Consider the following 15,774-nt stretch of genomic DNA (forward strand, 5'->3'; position numbering starts at 1 on the left):
GAAGAACTGGTACGTTTTCAGCTTCCAGATCCTTGCGACATGGGGCTGTGCATTATCATGCTGAAAGATGAGGTGATGGCGGCGGATGAATGGCACAACAATGGGCCTCAGGATCTCGTCACGGTATCTCTGTGCATTCAAATTGCCATCGATAAAATACAATTGTGTTCGTGGTACATAGCTTATGCCTGCCCATACCATAACCCCCACCGCCACAATGCTGCACTCTGTTCACAGCATTGACATCAGCAAACCGCTCGTCCACACAACGCCATACACATGGTCTGTGAGGCCGGTTGGACGTACTGCTAAATTCACAAAAATGACGTTGGCTTATGGTAGAGAAATGAACATTACATTCTCTGGCAACAGCTCTGGTGGACATTCCTGCAGTCAGCATGCCAATTAAACACTCCCTCAAAACTTGAGACATCTGTGGCATTGTGTTGTGTGACAAAATTGCACATTTTAGAGTGGCCTTTTATTGTCCCCAGCACAAGGTGCACCTGTGTCATGCCGTTTAATCATCTTGTTCATATGCCACACCTGTCAGGTGGATGGATTATCTTGGCAAAGGAGAAATGCTCACTAAAAGGGATATAAGCACATTTGTGCACAACATTTTAGAGAAATAAGCTTTTTGTGCGTCTGGAAAGTTTCTGGGATATTTTATTTCAGCTCATGAAACATGGGGCCAACACATTACATGTTGCGTTTATATTTTTATTCAGTGTGTTTTTTAAATATATTTGTGTGCATTTATTTATTTATTCTTTTAATTCTAATTACGTCAGGTTTGGTCCTCCAGCAATCCAGGATTTATATACATAATTCTGTTTTAACTAGATGGTATACTTGGTACAATTAGTGGATACTGTAGTTCTCAAAGGACTACAATTCCCTTAAAAAGTTACCCCTCCCCGGAAATATTGGTGCCTTAAACCTTCCGGTCTCCATTTATTCCCCGATTGTTTCGCAGAAGATATATCAAGGTGAGTCTCCCCTATGAAAAATACGTAGGAATTGATGAAATATGATTATGTAATGCTCATATCAACATCTGGACTAAAATAAAAACATTATATCGCGTATTCTTTGAAAACAGATGGGTACCTGCCAGGATTTTAGCTGGCTCGTGGCTTGGAAAACAAAGCCGATGAGACAGTTAAACGTTACTGTAGCTAGCTAGAAATGGTTGCCAGCACGGATAGTTAGCTAGATGAAACGTCGTCATTATCTGGCAATGCACGTCATCGTCTACCTTGGTTGTTTTTTATCCACATACTTGATAGCTGGCCAGATGGTAAGCTAGCTGGTTTCAACTGAACAACAAATGGTGTAGTAAATATTGACTGAATGGAGCTAGCTACTAGCTTACTCGATTTAGCTAGCTAGTACACAAGTATCAGCCCTAGCTTTATACCCATGTCACATTGCTAACGTTAGCGTGCTAGCGAAACCATTCATTGGCACAACATACTAAATAAAGATGGTCGTTGATGCAGACTTTGGTGTCAATACCATATCCCTTTGTAGTAGCATAACTGTTTTTGTTTACTTTAATTTGCGCAGATTATTATCCATCTCCATATAGCAGGAGTATCTGCTCAGTTGGTAGAGCATGGCGTTTGCAACGCCAGGGTTGTGGGTTCGTTTCCACGGAGGGCCAGTATGAAAAAACAAAACAAAAAAACATGTATGCACTCACTACCTAACTGTAAGTCGCTCTGGATAAGAGCGTCTGCTAAATTACTAAAATGTAAATGTATCTATGCTGTCTGAAAGAAACAATGCATTCGAGTTAAGTTACTGTCTGGGATTTAACATGACATCTTTTTACTCTGTCAGATAAGTTGGTTATTTGAAAATTATGTGGGAAGGACCCAGGAGAGGACCACAAGGGAGACCACCCTTTCGGTAAGCAGACGGTGGCAATGGCATAGAAAAACTCTTGCAAGAAAAAGTTCATGTTTTTACATTCTTATTACTTGATTTGAGAGGTACTCAATTTAAAATGTTTGTCAGTATTTAGAGCCCAAAGTATGAATTCTGACTTTATTTTTGTTTCAGTGGGGACAATCGAGGAGAAATGTTTGGGGGCCTAGATGGCCCTATGCATGATTTCAGGGGTAGAGACGGAATGAACATGGGTCCCAGGGGGCCACAGGATCGGGGGCCTCCTATGGACATGAGGAGGATGGACTGTCCACCTGATATGAGGGGCCCGTCTGATATGAGGGACCGGGATATGGAACCACATGACATACGAGGGAGAGGAGAACCACCCAGGGATTTCCTGGGGAGACCTGGAGAAGAACCAGACTTCAGCCTCAGAAGGCAGTATGAAATGTCAATCAGAGACAAGCTGCTAAATGCAGCTGCTGGTGGTGGTTTCATGGGGCCTGGGCCAGGTATGGGGGGAAGGGGAATGGGAGGGAGAGATATGAGGGGGAGAGGCATGGGAGGGAGAGGCATGCCTCCACGAGATCTACGAGAGCCAAATGACAGATTTATGGACATGAGAGACAGGGAGATGTTCCGCAAGGATATGCCAGGCTTCAACAATCCAGACATGGATGGAAGGCGAGGAGGATTTCCCATGGAGCCTATGGGTAGAAATGAGGGGTTCAGAGACATGCGTGATAGAGACAGGCCCCCGATGGGCATGGATGACATTGATGGGTTTAATATGGACATGCCTCCACGAGATCGAGACAGGGGAATGATGGACTTTGACAGGAGGGGTGCTCCTCCATTGAATCCAAGGAAAAGATTTGAGTCTGATACGGACTTCAGAAACCGCGTTGGACCTCCAGCAGAATTCAGAGGTAGGGATAGATCTCCCGTAAGATTTGCAGACAATGATGGTGCTCCAATGGATGTCAGGGGAAGGCCTGGTGGCCCTCCAGATCTTGGTGGCCCAAACAGACCCAAATTTATGGGTACAGATCCAGAAGGCACCCTTAGAGACAGAGAATTCCCAGAAATGGAAGAGGTGTCGCTTGCAGAGGAGTGGAAGAACCGTAAAAAGGATAAGGACTCTCTTCCATCTCCCATGACCAGAGGTCTTCCTCCTTTCCCCAAAGACATGCAGGGTCAGCGATTCTCTCCAGTGTCCAGAGAAGGCAGTCTTCTTGGAGAGCCGGCAAACTTTAAAGAAAGGAACATGCCATCTACAGAATTCCCTGGGAAAAAAGATGGCCCTCCCTTTGGCTTCCCTCGCCCCAACAGAGAAGCTCCAGGTTCCCAGACCTGGGATAAAAAGCCACCCACAGATATCCCTGGCATGGATCTGCCACCTTTTGGCCGTAGAGGTCTTCAGGACCCTCCGTTTCCACCCATGGGTCCTGGGCTCCTGCCAAACATGCCAAACAGAGAGAATGACGGCAAGCGCTGGCCCGAACATGGGGATCCCAAGCAGAATCAAAATGCACCAAATCGAGGTGACAGACCCCCATACCTCTTGGAGAAGGACAGGCCCCCATACCTCTTAGAGAAGACTCCACCAACTCCACTGGGCCAGGGGCCAAACGATAACACTCGTTTCAAAGGGCCGAAGGAGGCAATGCTTGAACAAGGCCCAGAGAGAGTTAAGCTGGTTCCAGGGCCAGACTTCCAAGGCAAAGACCAGGACTACAGGGACATTGATTACAGAACAGGTCCAGGGATAGTCTTTGACTACAAACATGAGGAGCTGCCAGGACCCGACAAAGTTCTAAAGGAATCAAAACCAGTCCCGCCTCCAAAATTCAGTGACTCTGGTTCCCAGGTTAGTAAAGCAAATGTATAGACTAAACCCCATAGAAAATGTAAAACATTTTTATGCATGTAAATACAAATTCCATACAAATGTTCTTGTACATCTGTTGGTTGTCCATTTTGTCAGTTATGTGAATTTCAATTGCTTTAACTTGTTATTTAAATTTGAACTGTCAACTAAAGGATCAGGATTACCGGAGTGCGTCTGTGAAGGACAAGGTTACTCATACAATTTGCATCACTGGAATTCCTAAGACAGCCACAATGGAGCAGGTAGGAATCAAAACACAGACATTTAGCTTTTGTCTTGATACTTTTCTGATTGCACAAAATCATCTAGTTAGATGGTAGAAGTTTAGTTATATACCTATAGGTGTGTGTTTTTTTTTAAGGTAGAGCCTAACAATATTTAATTATCTTGCAGATCCTTGGTGCCTTTGCAGTCCGTGATGGTGTCCCAATGCAGGGCATGAAAATCAAGAATGTTGTGCCAGGTGAGACAAAAGTCCCCGTGTGGACATGCTCAACTCGAACGATATCTCGAAATCTCCTACGAATTGTTTCGCTATTTCGCTATTCCAATCATACGCTCATATTCTTTTCAAAGTGTCTTTGTTGCCTCCGATGTTCTCGATCTTGATGCAATCGCTCATCAGTTCAACAGCCAAGTTTTCTAAGTATTTAGCCATCAGTGTTTTTCATTCCTGACAATGTAGGAACACTGTCCCAATTTTTTTGTTGAAGCTTTCATCCTCAATGCAGAAGCCTTTGACAGTGACTATCAGCCACTAAAGTTCTTATGACACGCAATCTCTTATGTTGTTCACACCTCATTTGTTTCCTTATACACCATTTTCTATTTTATTGAAACAAAAAACTAATTGATTACAAAATAATATAGGCAGCAAATGTATATTACAGACTACTATGTAAGTACTTCAGGTTCTTGGTGTTGCTTTTCTCGTCATTCAGCTTAGACGAAAGTTTTCTCAATTATTTGATTGTAGGACTGCATCAGCCATCTACGTTACATTTTGGATTCCTGAGAAGCTACAATACCAAGTTTCTGAGTGACAAAGTTTTATGGCAGGTTTAAAATGCAGCAAGACAATCCATACTTTCTTTCATACACAGTAGGCCTATACCTTAGTAGCACTTAGGTTATGCTATGCTTGCAGGAACTTACCTTTTAGGGACATTTAAGTATGCTGTAGTTGGCGTACTTGGGAGTATGTTTACAGACAACATTCAGTCCATAGTTGGATCTGGAAAATATGTTGGTACTGGCTTTTAAATAAGGACAACATTGCCAACTCAAAGATTCAAGATAAATGACTTAAATGCATTTTGTGCTGCAAAGGTACTGTATGTGTCAATGGAGAGATTGGCATACATGTCAAAAAATGAAGAATTAGGACAATGTTCGATTTCCCCCAATGTATTCATCGAAATGCTACACCATCACCACAAAAATGCTGAATGTGATCTCCTTTCGTGAACTGCTGTCCTTACTGGCATTGACTAACGCAAATCCATCTGTATTTCAAATGCTGTCCCCAGGTTACAGCTACGATACGGCCTATGTGGAGTTTTTAAACCTCGAGGATGCAGTCCACTTCATGGAATCCAACCAGGTGGCCCATCCTCATCTCTCTACGTCGGCTGTGCCTTCGGGCAGGAAGAAGGCTTGGGCTGGGGGCGGGCATTTTAGAAGGGTTAGAGGGAGAGGTGGGATCAGGGTTGGTTATTGTTTGGGATCATTTATGGGAGTTACTCCCTATCTGTGGGTGTGTGAATTGACATCGTTGGCGTAGGTTCAAGGGGACTTCGCACAACAATAGTTTAATAATGAGGTCAAAGAGGAGGCGTGCTTCTGGTGATGCACTTGGCATTGAAAAGAAAAGAAAAAGAGAAACCGCTTCCAACAATATTCTCCAGATGTGTTTGGCGTAATGTAATCAGCTTAAATCGGAATGAATTTAGAAACGAAAACAAAGAAAACCATCTCTGAGAAAAAAATGCACTAAGTCTCAAAACAATAAATGAGGTAAATGTTTAGATACATGGAATAAGAAATAGGACACGTTGTATGGGTCTTGTTCCTGAAGCCCATGGGCATATTATCATAATGGGTCTTGTTCCTGGATTCTTGGTCCTCTGTCCATCCAAGTCTTAATTGGATGGTTTTCTTTACAGTGATATCTGTTCATTTTTAGATAGCAATGGCAGATCCTTCATATTTTTGTTTTTTTGCGTCATTTTAACATTGTTTTTATCATGCTGGGAATAGTAGCTATTGGTGTTTTGGGTATTACCTGCAGAATAATATACTAAGGATCATAAGGTATTTTTCCGATCACAGACTACTCCGTTTAGATAATATTATGTCTAGCTTTGAATCATTTATATATTCCAATATAAAGTTATTTATGGCACTTGAAGCTCAATAGATTAAAAACATTTTGACTACTGCTTTGGAAATGGGTTGTGCTTACACGAGTAAGTCAGCCATTCCTGAGCTAGCATTCATGTCCCTACTCAATTTTCTTTTTTCCTTTCTCAACTTTGCACGGAACTTAAATGTACATGAGAAGTTGCTTTTAACTTTGGTGAAGGCCATTATCCTTTCAACTGTCCTTTGGTGGCAATATTGGAAAGTTGATCTGTTTACAGTTTGCTGTGACCCTTTTTTTATTTGACTTCTTCCTTCTTGGCAATATCTTGCCATCACCTTTGGCTGTCCACAAGCCCAACTTTACCTCCGTGTCTTGGGGGTACTTACTATGTACATTCTAGAATACTCTGTGACTGTGTTTGTGTCTTGGGGGTTTTACTCATTCCTTGATCTCAACAAGTGGACAATGTTCTATTCCATTCATCTTTCTCTACACAGAGAGAGCTGTGCAGCAACCATGGTAACGTTATTCCTTTGCATTGCTGAATGGATAGACTCCATCTCTAAATGCATCCTCCACATCAGATCCACTCTTGCCTGCTAAATACAAGTATAAATCCTCTTGATGCCCATTCACTTGACAGCAGAGGATTCTTTTGTCTTGACCACAGTTCTTGGCTCACCTTTTCCTTTTGGTGTGAGACCTTTCTATTGGTCACATTGGTATATAGCCATGTAGAGTATCAGCAGCCTGCAATGGTTGGTTTTTAGCCGTGGTAGCACAGTTGAATGTCAGTGGTGCATGCCATGTGTATAGATTTAGGGTATAGATAACTGATATTCTCCCAACCATATTGGCCGATTCTGGTTCCCATATTGAAGGAATCGTGACACTACAATCTCAAGCAACAGATCATCATCAAGGCCAGAGCCATATCTGGCTCTGCTCAAGGCTGGAAAGAAGCAGAACCAGTGACGGGTGTTACGTGTTCCTTTGATCTGTCTTCTATGTTCATTTACCCCATTGGGTAGCTGGTTGCTACAATGGTTTTGGATCTACGATACAATGGTTATGATTTTCAATTAGTAAAACAAATTTGGTTACATACGATATTGATTCTAGAGCTTCCTCTCAATTGTTTCATGCAGTCAGCTGTATCTTTACCCATCAACGACAACAGAAAAAGTTTAAAATACACTCGTCTTGGTGCCTGGGTCTTACAATCTTAACCCTGTTAACGATACCGAACTCAGCAAGTTGGGGTTATTGTACATATAACTGCCACTCACTATTTAAGATGTACTTATATTAGTTAAACCAGAGATGTTGAGTCTACAAACCTACAGCTTGCATGTCAAATCATGCAGTCATGTCAGTCATGCCTTTATGCAAATGAGTGTCAGATACATTTACAGTGCACTGCCGACACAATGGTATTGGATTAAGTACACATTTTTGAAGTACAAATTTAAGCCCTATACTGTCAAAGAATATAGCTTTATCTAGTAAGACACTAATATGAAATTCATAATGTCCTCAAAGTACTGTACATGAGAAAAGTTTGAATTTCCACCTCCTGGTAAACAGTAATGCTATAGCATGGAGGAAATACCTTGGAAGGTATTGGTCGATCTAAGTTCCATATACCTGTCAGAACCATAATGGTTGTCTCCATTACCCTCACCACTGAGGAGGACTAAACCTGCCACAGTGCATGATGGGAGTCTGTTATTCTCTTGGAACATTTAGAATTGTGAGTCACTTGGTTGGCAAGGAAGCAGATTCCTCAGTTTGAATCTAGCTCACTCTCTTCCTGTTTTTCAGGGATCCCTGAAGGTTGGCACTAAAACAGCTCTGATGCGATACGTCCAGCCGGACAGAAGTGGCAAGGATGCTCAAGTAAGTGTTGGATATCACAAGTAGGGCCTTTTGTAGATGGCAGTGATTTATTCCCTTTACCTTTGTTCTTGTTTTGAGCATGCTAGTAGCGTAGGTATGTTTGTGCTTGGTAGTGTTATTTGTATGCATGCTGGATTTGTTTTGCCTGTGCTTATGTTAAGCCATAGGTTGTTGAGACAACCACCACTAAATAACTGATGTGCCTTCTCTCTCTGCGTTAGGAACCAGGACACAAGGCAGGCCCTCCGGTCCAGGAACCCTTGCTGCCAAGCCCAGGCCAGCTCCTGGTCAACAAGGCCAAGAATGAGCACCACGGCCAGGATGTCTCCCAAGCCAAGGCCCCAGTTGACCCCCTCTCCCAGCAGGGCTCATGGCAGCGCAGCTCGGACCTGACCCCAGAGGCCTGGCAGCAGCAGGTGGACCAGCAGCTCAGACAGCAGGAGGCTGAGCAGCAGGCAGAGTCCTGGGCCAGCCGCAACCCCCCTCGCCAAGGCCCTGGCCCGCATCAGATGGACCCCATCTTTAAGGAGAGCAAGAGTGAGTGAGCTGGGGCAATATTGGAATAGTTGGGGAGGAGGGAATTTAGAATTTGAATAGTTGGTGAGTAGGGAATTTAGAATTGGAATAGTTGGGGTGTAGGGAGTTTAGAATTGGAATAGTTTAGGTGTAGGGAGTTTAGAATTGGAATAGTTTAAGTGTAGGGACTTTAGAATTGGAATGGTTGGGTAATTTAGAATTGGAATGGTTGGGGAGCAGGGAGTTTAGAATTGGAATAGTTGGGGTGTAGGGAATTTAGAATTGGAATGGTTGGGGAGCAGGGAGTTTAGAATTGGAATAGTTGGGGTGTAGGGAATTTAGAATTGGAATGGTTGGGGTGCAGGGAGTTTAGAATTGCAATAGTTGGGGTGTAGGGAATTTAGAATTGGAATGGTTGGGGAGCAGGGAGTTTAGAATTGGAATAGTTGGGGTGTAGGGAATTTAGAATTGGAATGTTTGGGGGAGTAGGGAATTTGGAATAGTTGGGGAGTAGGGAATTTAGAATTGGAATGGTTGGGGTGCAGGGAGTTTAGAATTGCAATAGTTGGGGTGTAGGGAATTTAGAATTGGAATGGTTGGGGAGCAGGGAGTTTAGAATTGGAATAGTTGGGGAGTAGGGACTTTAGAATTGGAATAGTTTGGAGTAGGGAACCCTTATCAAGGAGTTGGTGTGATTGTTTATTTAAAACGTTTGTTTGTAAGGAAAGATCAATGTGCTTGTTTTCCTCTATTTCCTCACAGCCATGATCATAAAGAATGTGAAGCCCACCACTACAGTGGAGACCATTCTGAAAGCCCTGGACCCCTTCGCCTACCTTGATGAGAGGAACGTTCGTCTGGTTAGAGGCAAACCCCCGGGAGCCAAATGCTTCTGCTTCGTAGACATGGACTCCCATGAGGTATCACATAGCTGCCATTACATGTCAGTTGGCCACTTTGTCTCTCATTTCCACCTGAAATGTATGAATGTCTGAGTTGTACCCTGCTTAATGGATGTTACTGCTGTGGATGTCATGACGTTGCCTTTCTTCCATCCTAGCAAGTGACCCGTCTGGTAGAGCTCCTCACCAAGCCCAGGCCTCTCTCTATCGACGGGGTCAGGGTTTACGCTGAGGTTGCCAAGCCACTGAAGAACCAAAAGTGAGTGACACGTATATCAAACTTCAATCATGTTATATCATGTAACCAAGCTAAATCATGTAAGAACAGTGATGTTATTTTTTTTTTACCACTGATGATTTGATGGTGTCTTTTCTCCTGCTAGCTACAGAAAAGAGTTTGATAAATCGAACACTTCTCTCCTGGGGTACCCACCCGAGGCCAGTAGGATGGAGGTAAGTTAGGTGTTTGGTATCATTTTCGGTTTTACATTTTAGTCATTTAGCAGAAGCTCTTATCCAGAGCGACTTACAGTTAGTGAGTGCATATATACTTTTTTTCTTCATACTGGCCCCCCGTGGGAATCGAACCCACAACCCTGGCGTTGCAAACGCCATGCTCTACCAACTGAGAACTAATGTGGTGTTTTGTGCCCTAATCCCAGCAGCAGCAGTACTATTCATCCCAACCTCATAACCAGCCACCAGGAGGCCCCCCACCCAACATGCAAGGTGAGTCCTATCTCATTAGTCATTATCTCCATTCAAACACTATTCTACCTGACAATGTATGCCCTCCAGGATCTGTCAAACAAATATTGTCTTGGTCTGTGGTTGTCGGCCTTTCAGCTCAACATGCTTCAATCGTCAGGTCATGTTGAGTAGAAAATGAGCAGGAAGAAAATGATTTATATAATTTCTTACCTAGGAGACAATCTGGGCGGACCGATGGGCTCAGACCCTCTCTCCAATTCATCTGTCTCTCACTTCAACTCCAGCATGACTCCGGTAAGACACCATCAGACTATTATAAAACCACTTCATCCAAAAGTAAAGAAACATTGATAATGATTGACAGTTTAAACAGAGGAAAGAGTGTCAGTGTGAAATGCTCTTCTTACCAATGCTTCCCTTTTCCACGTCCTAGGGAGGTGGCTATGCTGAGCCTCCACCAATTGATCCCTACCACCAGGCTCTGGACCCCCATGTCTCCTCTGCTGCAGCAGCAGGGGGGATGGCAGCAACAGGAGACCATGGCACTGATGGCTACAGCTATGGTAAGGCCAGACAGTAGGCCTAGTGCCTCTCTCAGACATCAGAGAATATGCAGCTTCAGAAGCACTTGTGAATCTGTGGAAAGAATCTACATCTTGTCATACTCCTGTAACAACTGACTGTTTTTCATTTGTCCAGCTACTGAAACTCCAGACATGACTAACTACCTGTATGATGCCACGTCTGGGTTCTACTACGATCCCCAGACTACCCTGTACTATGACCCTGCCTCTAGGGTAAGACTTCTACACAGTAACTTGTGTGATATATTCTCTTGAAATTACCTTGGTGTGTCTGTGCTACTCCACATCCTTCATGTCCAACGTGTGTGTGTGTGTGTGTGCGCGCGCAGTATTTCTACAATGCCCAGACCCAGGAGTACCTGTACTGGGACAGTGTGTCCAAGACGTACATCCCTGTTCCCGGAGGACACTCTACAGACACCCAGCTCCCCATTGCCCAGTCTGGTGTTGCCTTGGCACCCGACGTACAGGCCATTCTGGCCAATCCAGCAGCAGACGCTCCGCTGGACATGAAGAGACCAGAGCCAACCCCTCACTTCGACCCTCCCCAGATCCCGAACCCCACTCCTGCCCCTAACCCCAACCCTAACCCCAACCCTTCCCCAGAGAGGAGAGAGGAGGAGGACACCACACCTCGCAGCCTTGACAAGAAAGACAAACCAGGAGAGAAAGAGGAGAAACCCAGGAGCCTAGCCGCTTTCAAGGTTGACCCACATTACCACAATATAGTCATGTGTAATGAAGCTATAGGAACAACCCTCCTGCCCAAATACACCACCTCATAGATGGTTAACACGTACAGTTGAAGTCGGAAGTTTACATACACTTTGGTTGGAGTCATTAACTTGTTTTTCAACCACTCCATAAATTTCTTGTTAACAAACTATAGTTTTGGCAAGTCGGTTAGGACATCTACTTTGTGCGTGACACAAGTAATTTTTCCAACAATTGTTTACAGACAGATTATTTCACTTCTAATTCACTGTATCACAATTCCAGTGGGTCAGAAGTTTACATACACTAAGTTGACTGTGCCTTTTAAACAGCTTGGAAAATTCCAGAAAATGATGTCATGGCTTTAGAAGCTTCTGATAGGCTAATTGACATAATTTGAGTCAATTGGAGGTGTACCTGGTGGATGTATTTCAAGGCCTACCTTCAAACTCAGTGCCTCTTTGCTTGACATCATGGGAAAATCAAAAGAAATCAGCCAAGACCTCAGAAAAAAAATGGTAGACCTCCACAAGTCTGGTTCATCCTTGGGAGCAATTTCCAAACGCCTGAAGGTACCATGTTCATCTGTACAAACAATAGTACGCAAGTATAAACACCATGGGACCACGCAGCCGTCATACCGCCCAGGAAGTAGACGCGTTCTGTCTCCTAGAGATGAACGTACTTTGGTGCGAAAAGTGCAAATCAATCCCAGAACAACAGCAAAGAACCTTGTGAAGATGCTGGAGGAAACAGGTACAAAATTATCTATTTCCACAGTAAAACAAGTCCTATATCGACATAACCTGAAAGGCCGCTCAGCGAGGAAGTAGCCACTGCTCCAAAACCGCCATAAAAAAGCCAGACTATGGTTTGCAACTGCACATGGGGACAAAGATCGTACTTTTTGGAGAAATGTCATCTGGTCTGATGAAACAAAAATAGAACTGTTTGGCCATAATGACCATCGTTATGTTTGGAGGAAAAAGGTGGTTGCTTGCAAGCCGAAGAACACCATCCCAACCGTGAAGCATGGGGGTGGCAGCATCATGCTGTGGGGGTGCTTTGCTGCAGGACGGACTGGTGCACTTCACAAAATAGATGGCATCATGAGGAAGGAAAATTATGTGGATATATTGAAGCAACATCTCAAGACATCAGACAGGAAGTTAAAGCTTGGTCGCAAATGGGTCTTCCAAATGGACAATGACCCCAAGAATACTTCCAAAGTTGTGGCAAAATCGCTTAATGACAACAAAGTCAAGGTATTGGAGTGGCCATCACAAAGCCCTGACCTCAATCCTATAGAAAATGTGTGGGCAGAACTGAAAAGGCGTGTGCGAGCAAGGAGGCCTACAAACCTGAGTCAGTTACACCAGCTCTGTCAGGAGGAATAGGCCAAAATTCACCCAACTTATTGTGAGAAGCTTGTGGAAGGCTACCCAAAACGTTTGACCCAAGTTAAACATTTTAAAGGCAATGCTACCAAATACTAATTGAGTGTATGTAAACTTCTGACCCACTGGGAATGTGATGAAATAAATAAAAGCTGAAATAAATCATTCTCTCTACTATTATTCTGACATTTCACATTTTTAAAATAAAGTGGTGATCCTAACTGACCTAAGACAGGGAATTTTTACTAGGATTAAATGTCAGGAATTGTGAAAAACTGAGTTGAAATGTATTTGGCTAAGGTGTATGTAAACTTCCGACTTCAACTGTATGTCTGTCTCAGATCATGAAGGATATGGAGCGCTGGGCTAAGATCCAGAACCGTCAGAAGGACAGCGTCCGTGTTCCCTCACCTGTACTGAAGACCTCCGGGGGCGGGCTGGACGACAGGAAGTCCTCCAAGGCAGCTGACGCAGCCTTCACCATCTTCGAGAGGAAGGTGAGTACCGGGAACCTCTAACATACATGCACTTCAACGCAATGGTGTGTAATTAAATCTGTTAATTTCACTGGCCCTCTTCTCTGTTTCCCCAAACAGGGCGGAGACGACCTCTTCAAGAAGCCTATGGCTCCTCCCAAGAAAGAGGGGAAGGGCTCAAAGGTGAGATTGATTGATTGGTGAGGTCACTGCCCAAAGCCAACAATGTTCTGTTCTGCATGAACTAGGGAAAGAAGGGATGAATTTGATTCCAATCCATAATGTCTGTGGGGTGTTGTCTCCCTCCCCGGTGATGTTGTTTCTGAACTTCCTGCTCCCCTCCCTCCCCAGCAGTCCATTGGCTCTCTGGGCCTGCTGGCGTCAGACTACGCAGCAACAGGCAGTGACGAGGAGGAGGAGGTGGTGCAGCATGAGGATCCTCAGGCCTCTAGGAGTCAGTCTCAGGAGAAGGAAGACAAGCTGACAGACTGGAAGAAGATGGCCTGCCTGCTGTGTAGGAGACAGTTCCCCAATAAGGACGGCCTGCTGCGCCACCAGCAGCTCTCAGACCTCCACAAGCAAAACATGGAGATCCACATGAAGATCAAGAGATCAAAGAAAGAGCTGGAGGCTTTGGAGAACCAGGAGAAAGAGGTCAGGGGAGGCTTGATTTTTATTTTATTTTTATCACCTTTTACACATTTGATATGTAGCTGTAAAGCAGTTCAATAGTTGTGAAAAGCTTAATTGTAGTTGCCTCACTTAATCTCTCTATAACCTCAGATTCTCAATGCAACTATGTTCAGTAAGTGTTGTTGACATATTATATGAATGATGTCTGTAATCTGTCCCACAGCTGAGTGCCAGAGAGTCCAACGGCTCCCCAGAACAGAAGAGAAGGAAACATCAACACCAGAATAGCTGGGTCGGTGGCTCCAGGGACATGCATAAAGGCAGTGAGAGGCCGGGGTTAGGCTCCGAGCCTGTTGAGGTACGTCTATAACATCTTTATTTTTCAGTCTGTTGTCCAGGTGGGTTTCTTGGTGATTTTTACCCCAGTTGTTGTTTTTTTATTTAAAGCTTGGTGGTGATTTTAACCCTTTTGTTTCTTCTCTTCTTCTCTCCCACAGAGGAAGAAAAAGGAGCCTGTTGTCTGGAATCATGCCACCTACAAACAAGCGGTGCGCAAGGCCATGTTCGCACGCTTCAAAGAGCTGGACTGACCTTTCTTCCTGTTCAGTCTATCAAACATTTAGCTAAGTTGAGTGAGTCACTGAAGGTTTGTACGGAATGACACATTTACCCAAAACGGTGCACACCGTTCTTCAACCATCTTTGAGCTATGTTTGCTGTTGGTGGGTGTGGCCTGATCAATATGGGCGTGACCTTTTGAAATCGCAAAACTAATGCAGCACACCATACACAATCGCCCTCCGTACCACCATACTCAACATTCTTCAACTGGTTGTTCAGAACAGCACCGTTTCCGTTGAATCAAACGCTGCACACCGTTCTGTTCTGCTGAACAAACCCCCAGATCACCCACTCCTGACTGTGTCCCTGTGTTTGTATGTATGGGGAACATTGGTCGAGTTAATGTGCCTGCCAAACCCTAGCGGACCTTTTGGACTGAGCTCACCTCTTACTGTATCTGTGGGCCCACTTCACTGTACTACCAGGACTTACCAGCAATGCAATCTGTCCGTAGCCGTAACTGTTCAGACAATGGAGCTGTAGGGAGACCGCTAGGGCCTCCATATTTCTGCAGTGTTCTCTATGCTTGTTGGAGGACCATTCACCCATCATTGCCCCACCCCCCCACCACAGTACTGACAGAGCCAGATGATCTGAGAGAGACTGAATTAATGTAAGATGGCAGGAGAGGGGGAGAAGCAGTGGTGTTGGTGCTAAGTTGCTCTACAGACTCAACCCAAACAGCAAGCTGTCTTTGACCTCCTAATCAATCCTTTTAAGGGATGTAGGTTTTTGTTTTGCCATGTGTTGTGTGTGTGTGTGGCTGATGTGTAGTGTTATTGCAGCCGGATCTGGCATTGTAGAATACTTGTTGTACGCCACCGTCCGGTTCCAGCTACACACTGTCATTTATTTTAACACAGCCTTTTTACATGGACTTATTCCTTTCCTCATTTGGTTTATACTCTGTGTGTACACATTTTTTAAAAGTAAAATATAAAATCTACTTGAAATTGCGTCTGTGGTTTATTTCTGTGAAATATGTGTACTATTAGATTAGAAATGTGTGCTATAATGGACTGTCAGACAAATGATGTTCGGCAACTCTCCATTGGGTGGCAGCAGTGTTCTTTTGAGATTTGTACAGTCACTAAACCTGAACTTAGTTGTCTTACCATGTTACATTGTTACCCATTCAGATAATGCAATGAACTGGAATAGGTCTG

At 44.1% G+C, this 15,774-nt stretch overlaps 1 protein-coding gene across 4 annotated transcripts; it reads left to right on the forward strand.

The window, feature by feature from the left end:
- The first annotated feature begins 954 nt into the window (after positions 1-954).
- On the forward strand, positions 955-15,554 carry LOC311139053 (RNA-binding protein 5-like). 4 transcript variants are annotated; one of them, XM_084173902.1, is made up of 21 exons: positions 955-992; positions 1,849-1,917; positions 2,071-3,769; positions 3,943-4,032; positions 4,184-4,253; positions 5,320-5,393; positions 7,980-8,054; positions 8,276-8,591; positions 9,333-9,490; positions 9,631-9,731; positions 9,856-9,925; positions 10,135-10,201; positions 10,398-10,477; positions 10,617-10,746; positions 10,883-10,980; positions 11,097-11,471; positions 13,220-13,375; positions 13,475-13,537; positions 13,706-14,008; positions 14,211-14,345; positions 14,485-15,554. In XM_084173902.1, exons 2-21 carry the CDS (start codon positions 1,871-1,873, stop codon positions 14,575-14,577), a joined length of 4,200 nt encoding a protein of 1,399 aa, XP_084030028.1. In that variant the 5' UTR covers positions 955-992; positions 1,849-1,870; the 3' UTR covers positions 14,578-15,554. The 4 variants fall into 4 exon arrangements, with proteins under 4 accessions (XP_084030028.1, XP_084030031.1, XP_084030030.1 ...); XM_084173905.1 differs by having other exon boundaries at positions 13,709-14,008; XM_084173904.1 differs by having other exon boundaries at positions 10,138-10,201.
- Positions 15,555-15,774: the final 220 nt, after the last annotated feature.

The sequence above is a fragment of the Coregonus lavaretus genome (assembly GCF_964263955.1).
Source record: "Coregonus lavaretus genome assembly, chromosome: 12".
In the NCBI taxonomy this organism is placed as follows: domain Eukaryota; kingdom Metazoa; phylum Chordata; class Actinopteri; order Salmoniformes; family Salmonidae; genus Coregonus; species Coregonus lavaretus.

Bases quoted from the DNA above. Each gene is read 5' to 3' on its own strand.
- LOC311139053 (XM_084173902.1), top strand. From the start codon at position 1,871: ATGTGGGAAGGACCCAGGAGAGGACCACAAGGGAGACCACCCTTTCG. The intron at 10,981-11,096 runs GTAAGACTTCTA...GTGCGCGCGCAG, and splicing joins ACTATGACCCTGCCTCTAGG to TATTTCTACAATGCCCAGAC. The intron at 14,009-14,210 runs GTCAGGGGAGGC...TCTGTCCCACAG, and splicing joins TGGAGAACCAGGAGAAAGAG to CTGAGTGCCAGAGAGTCCAA.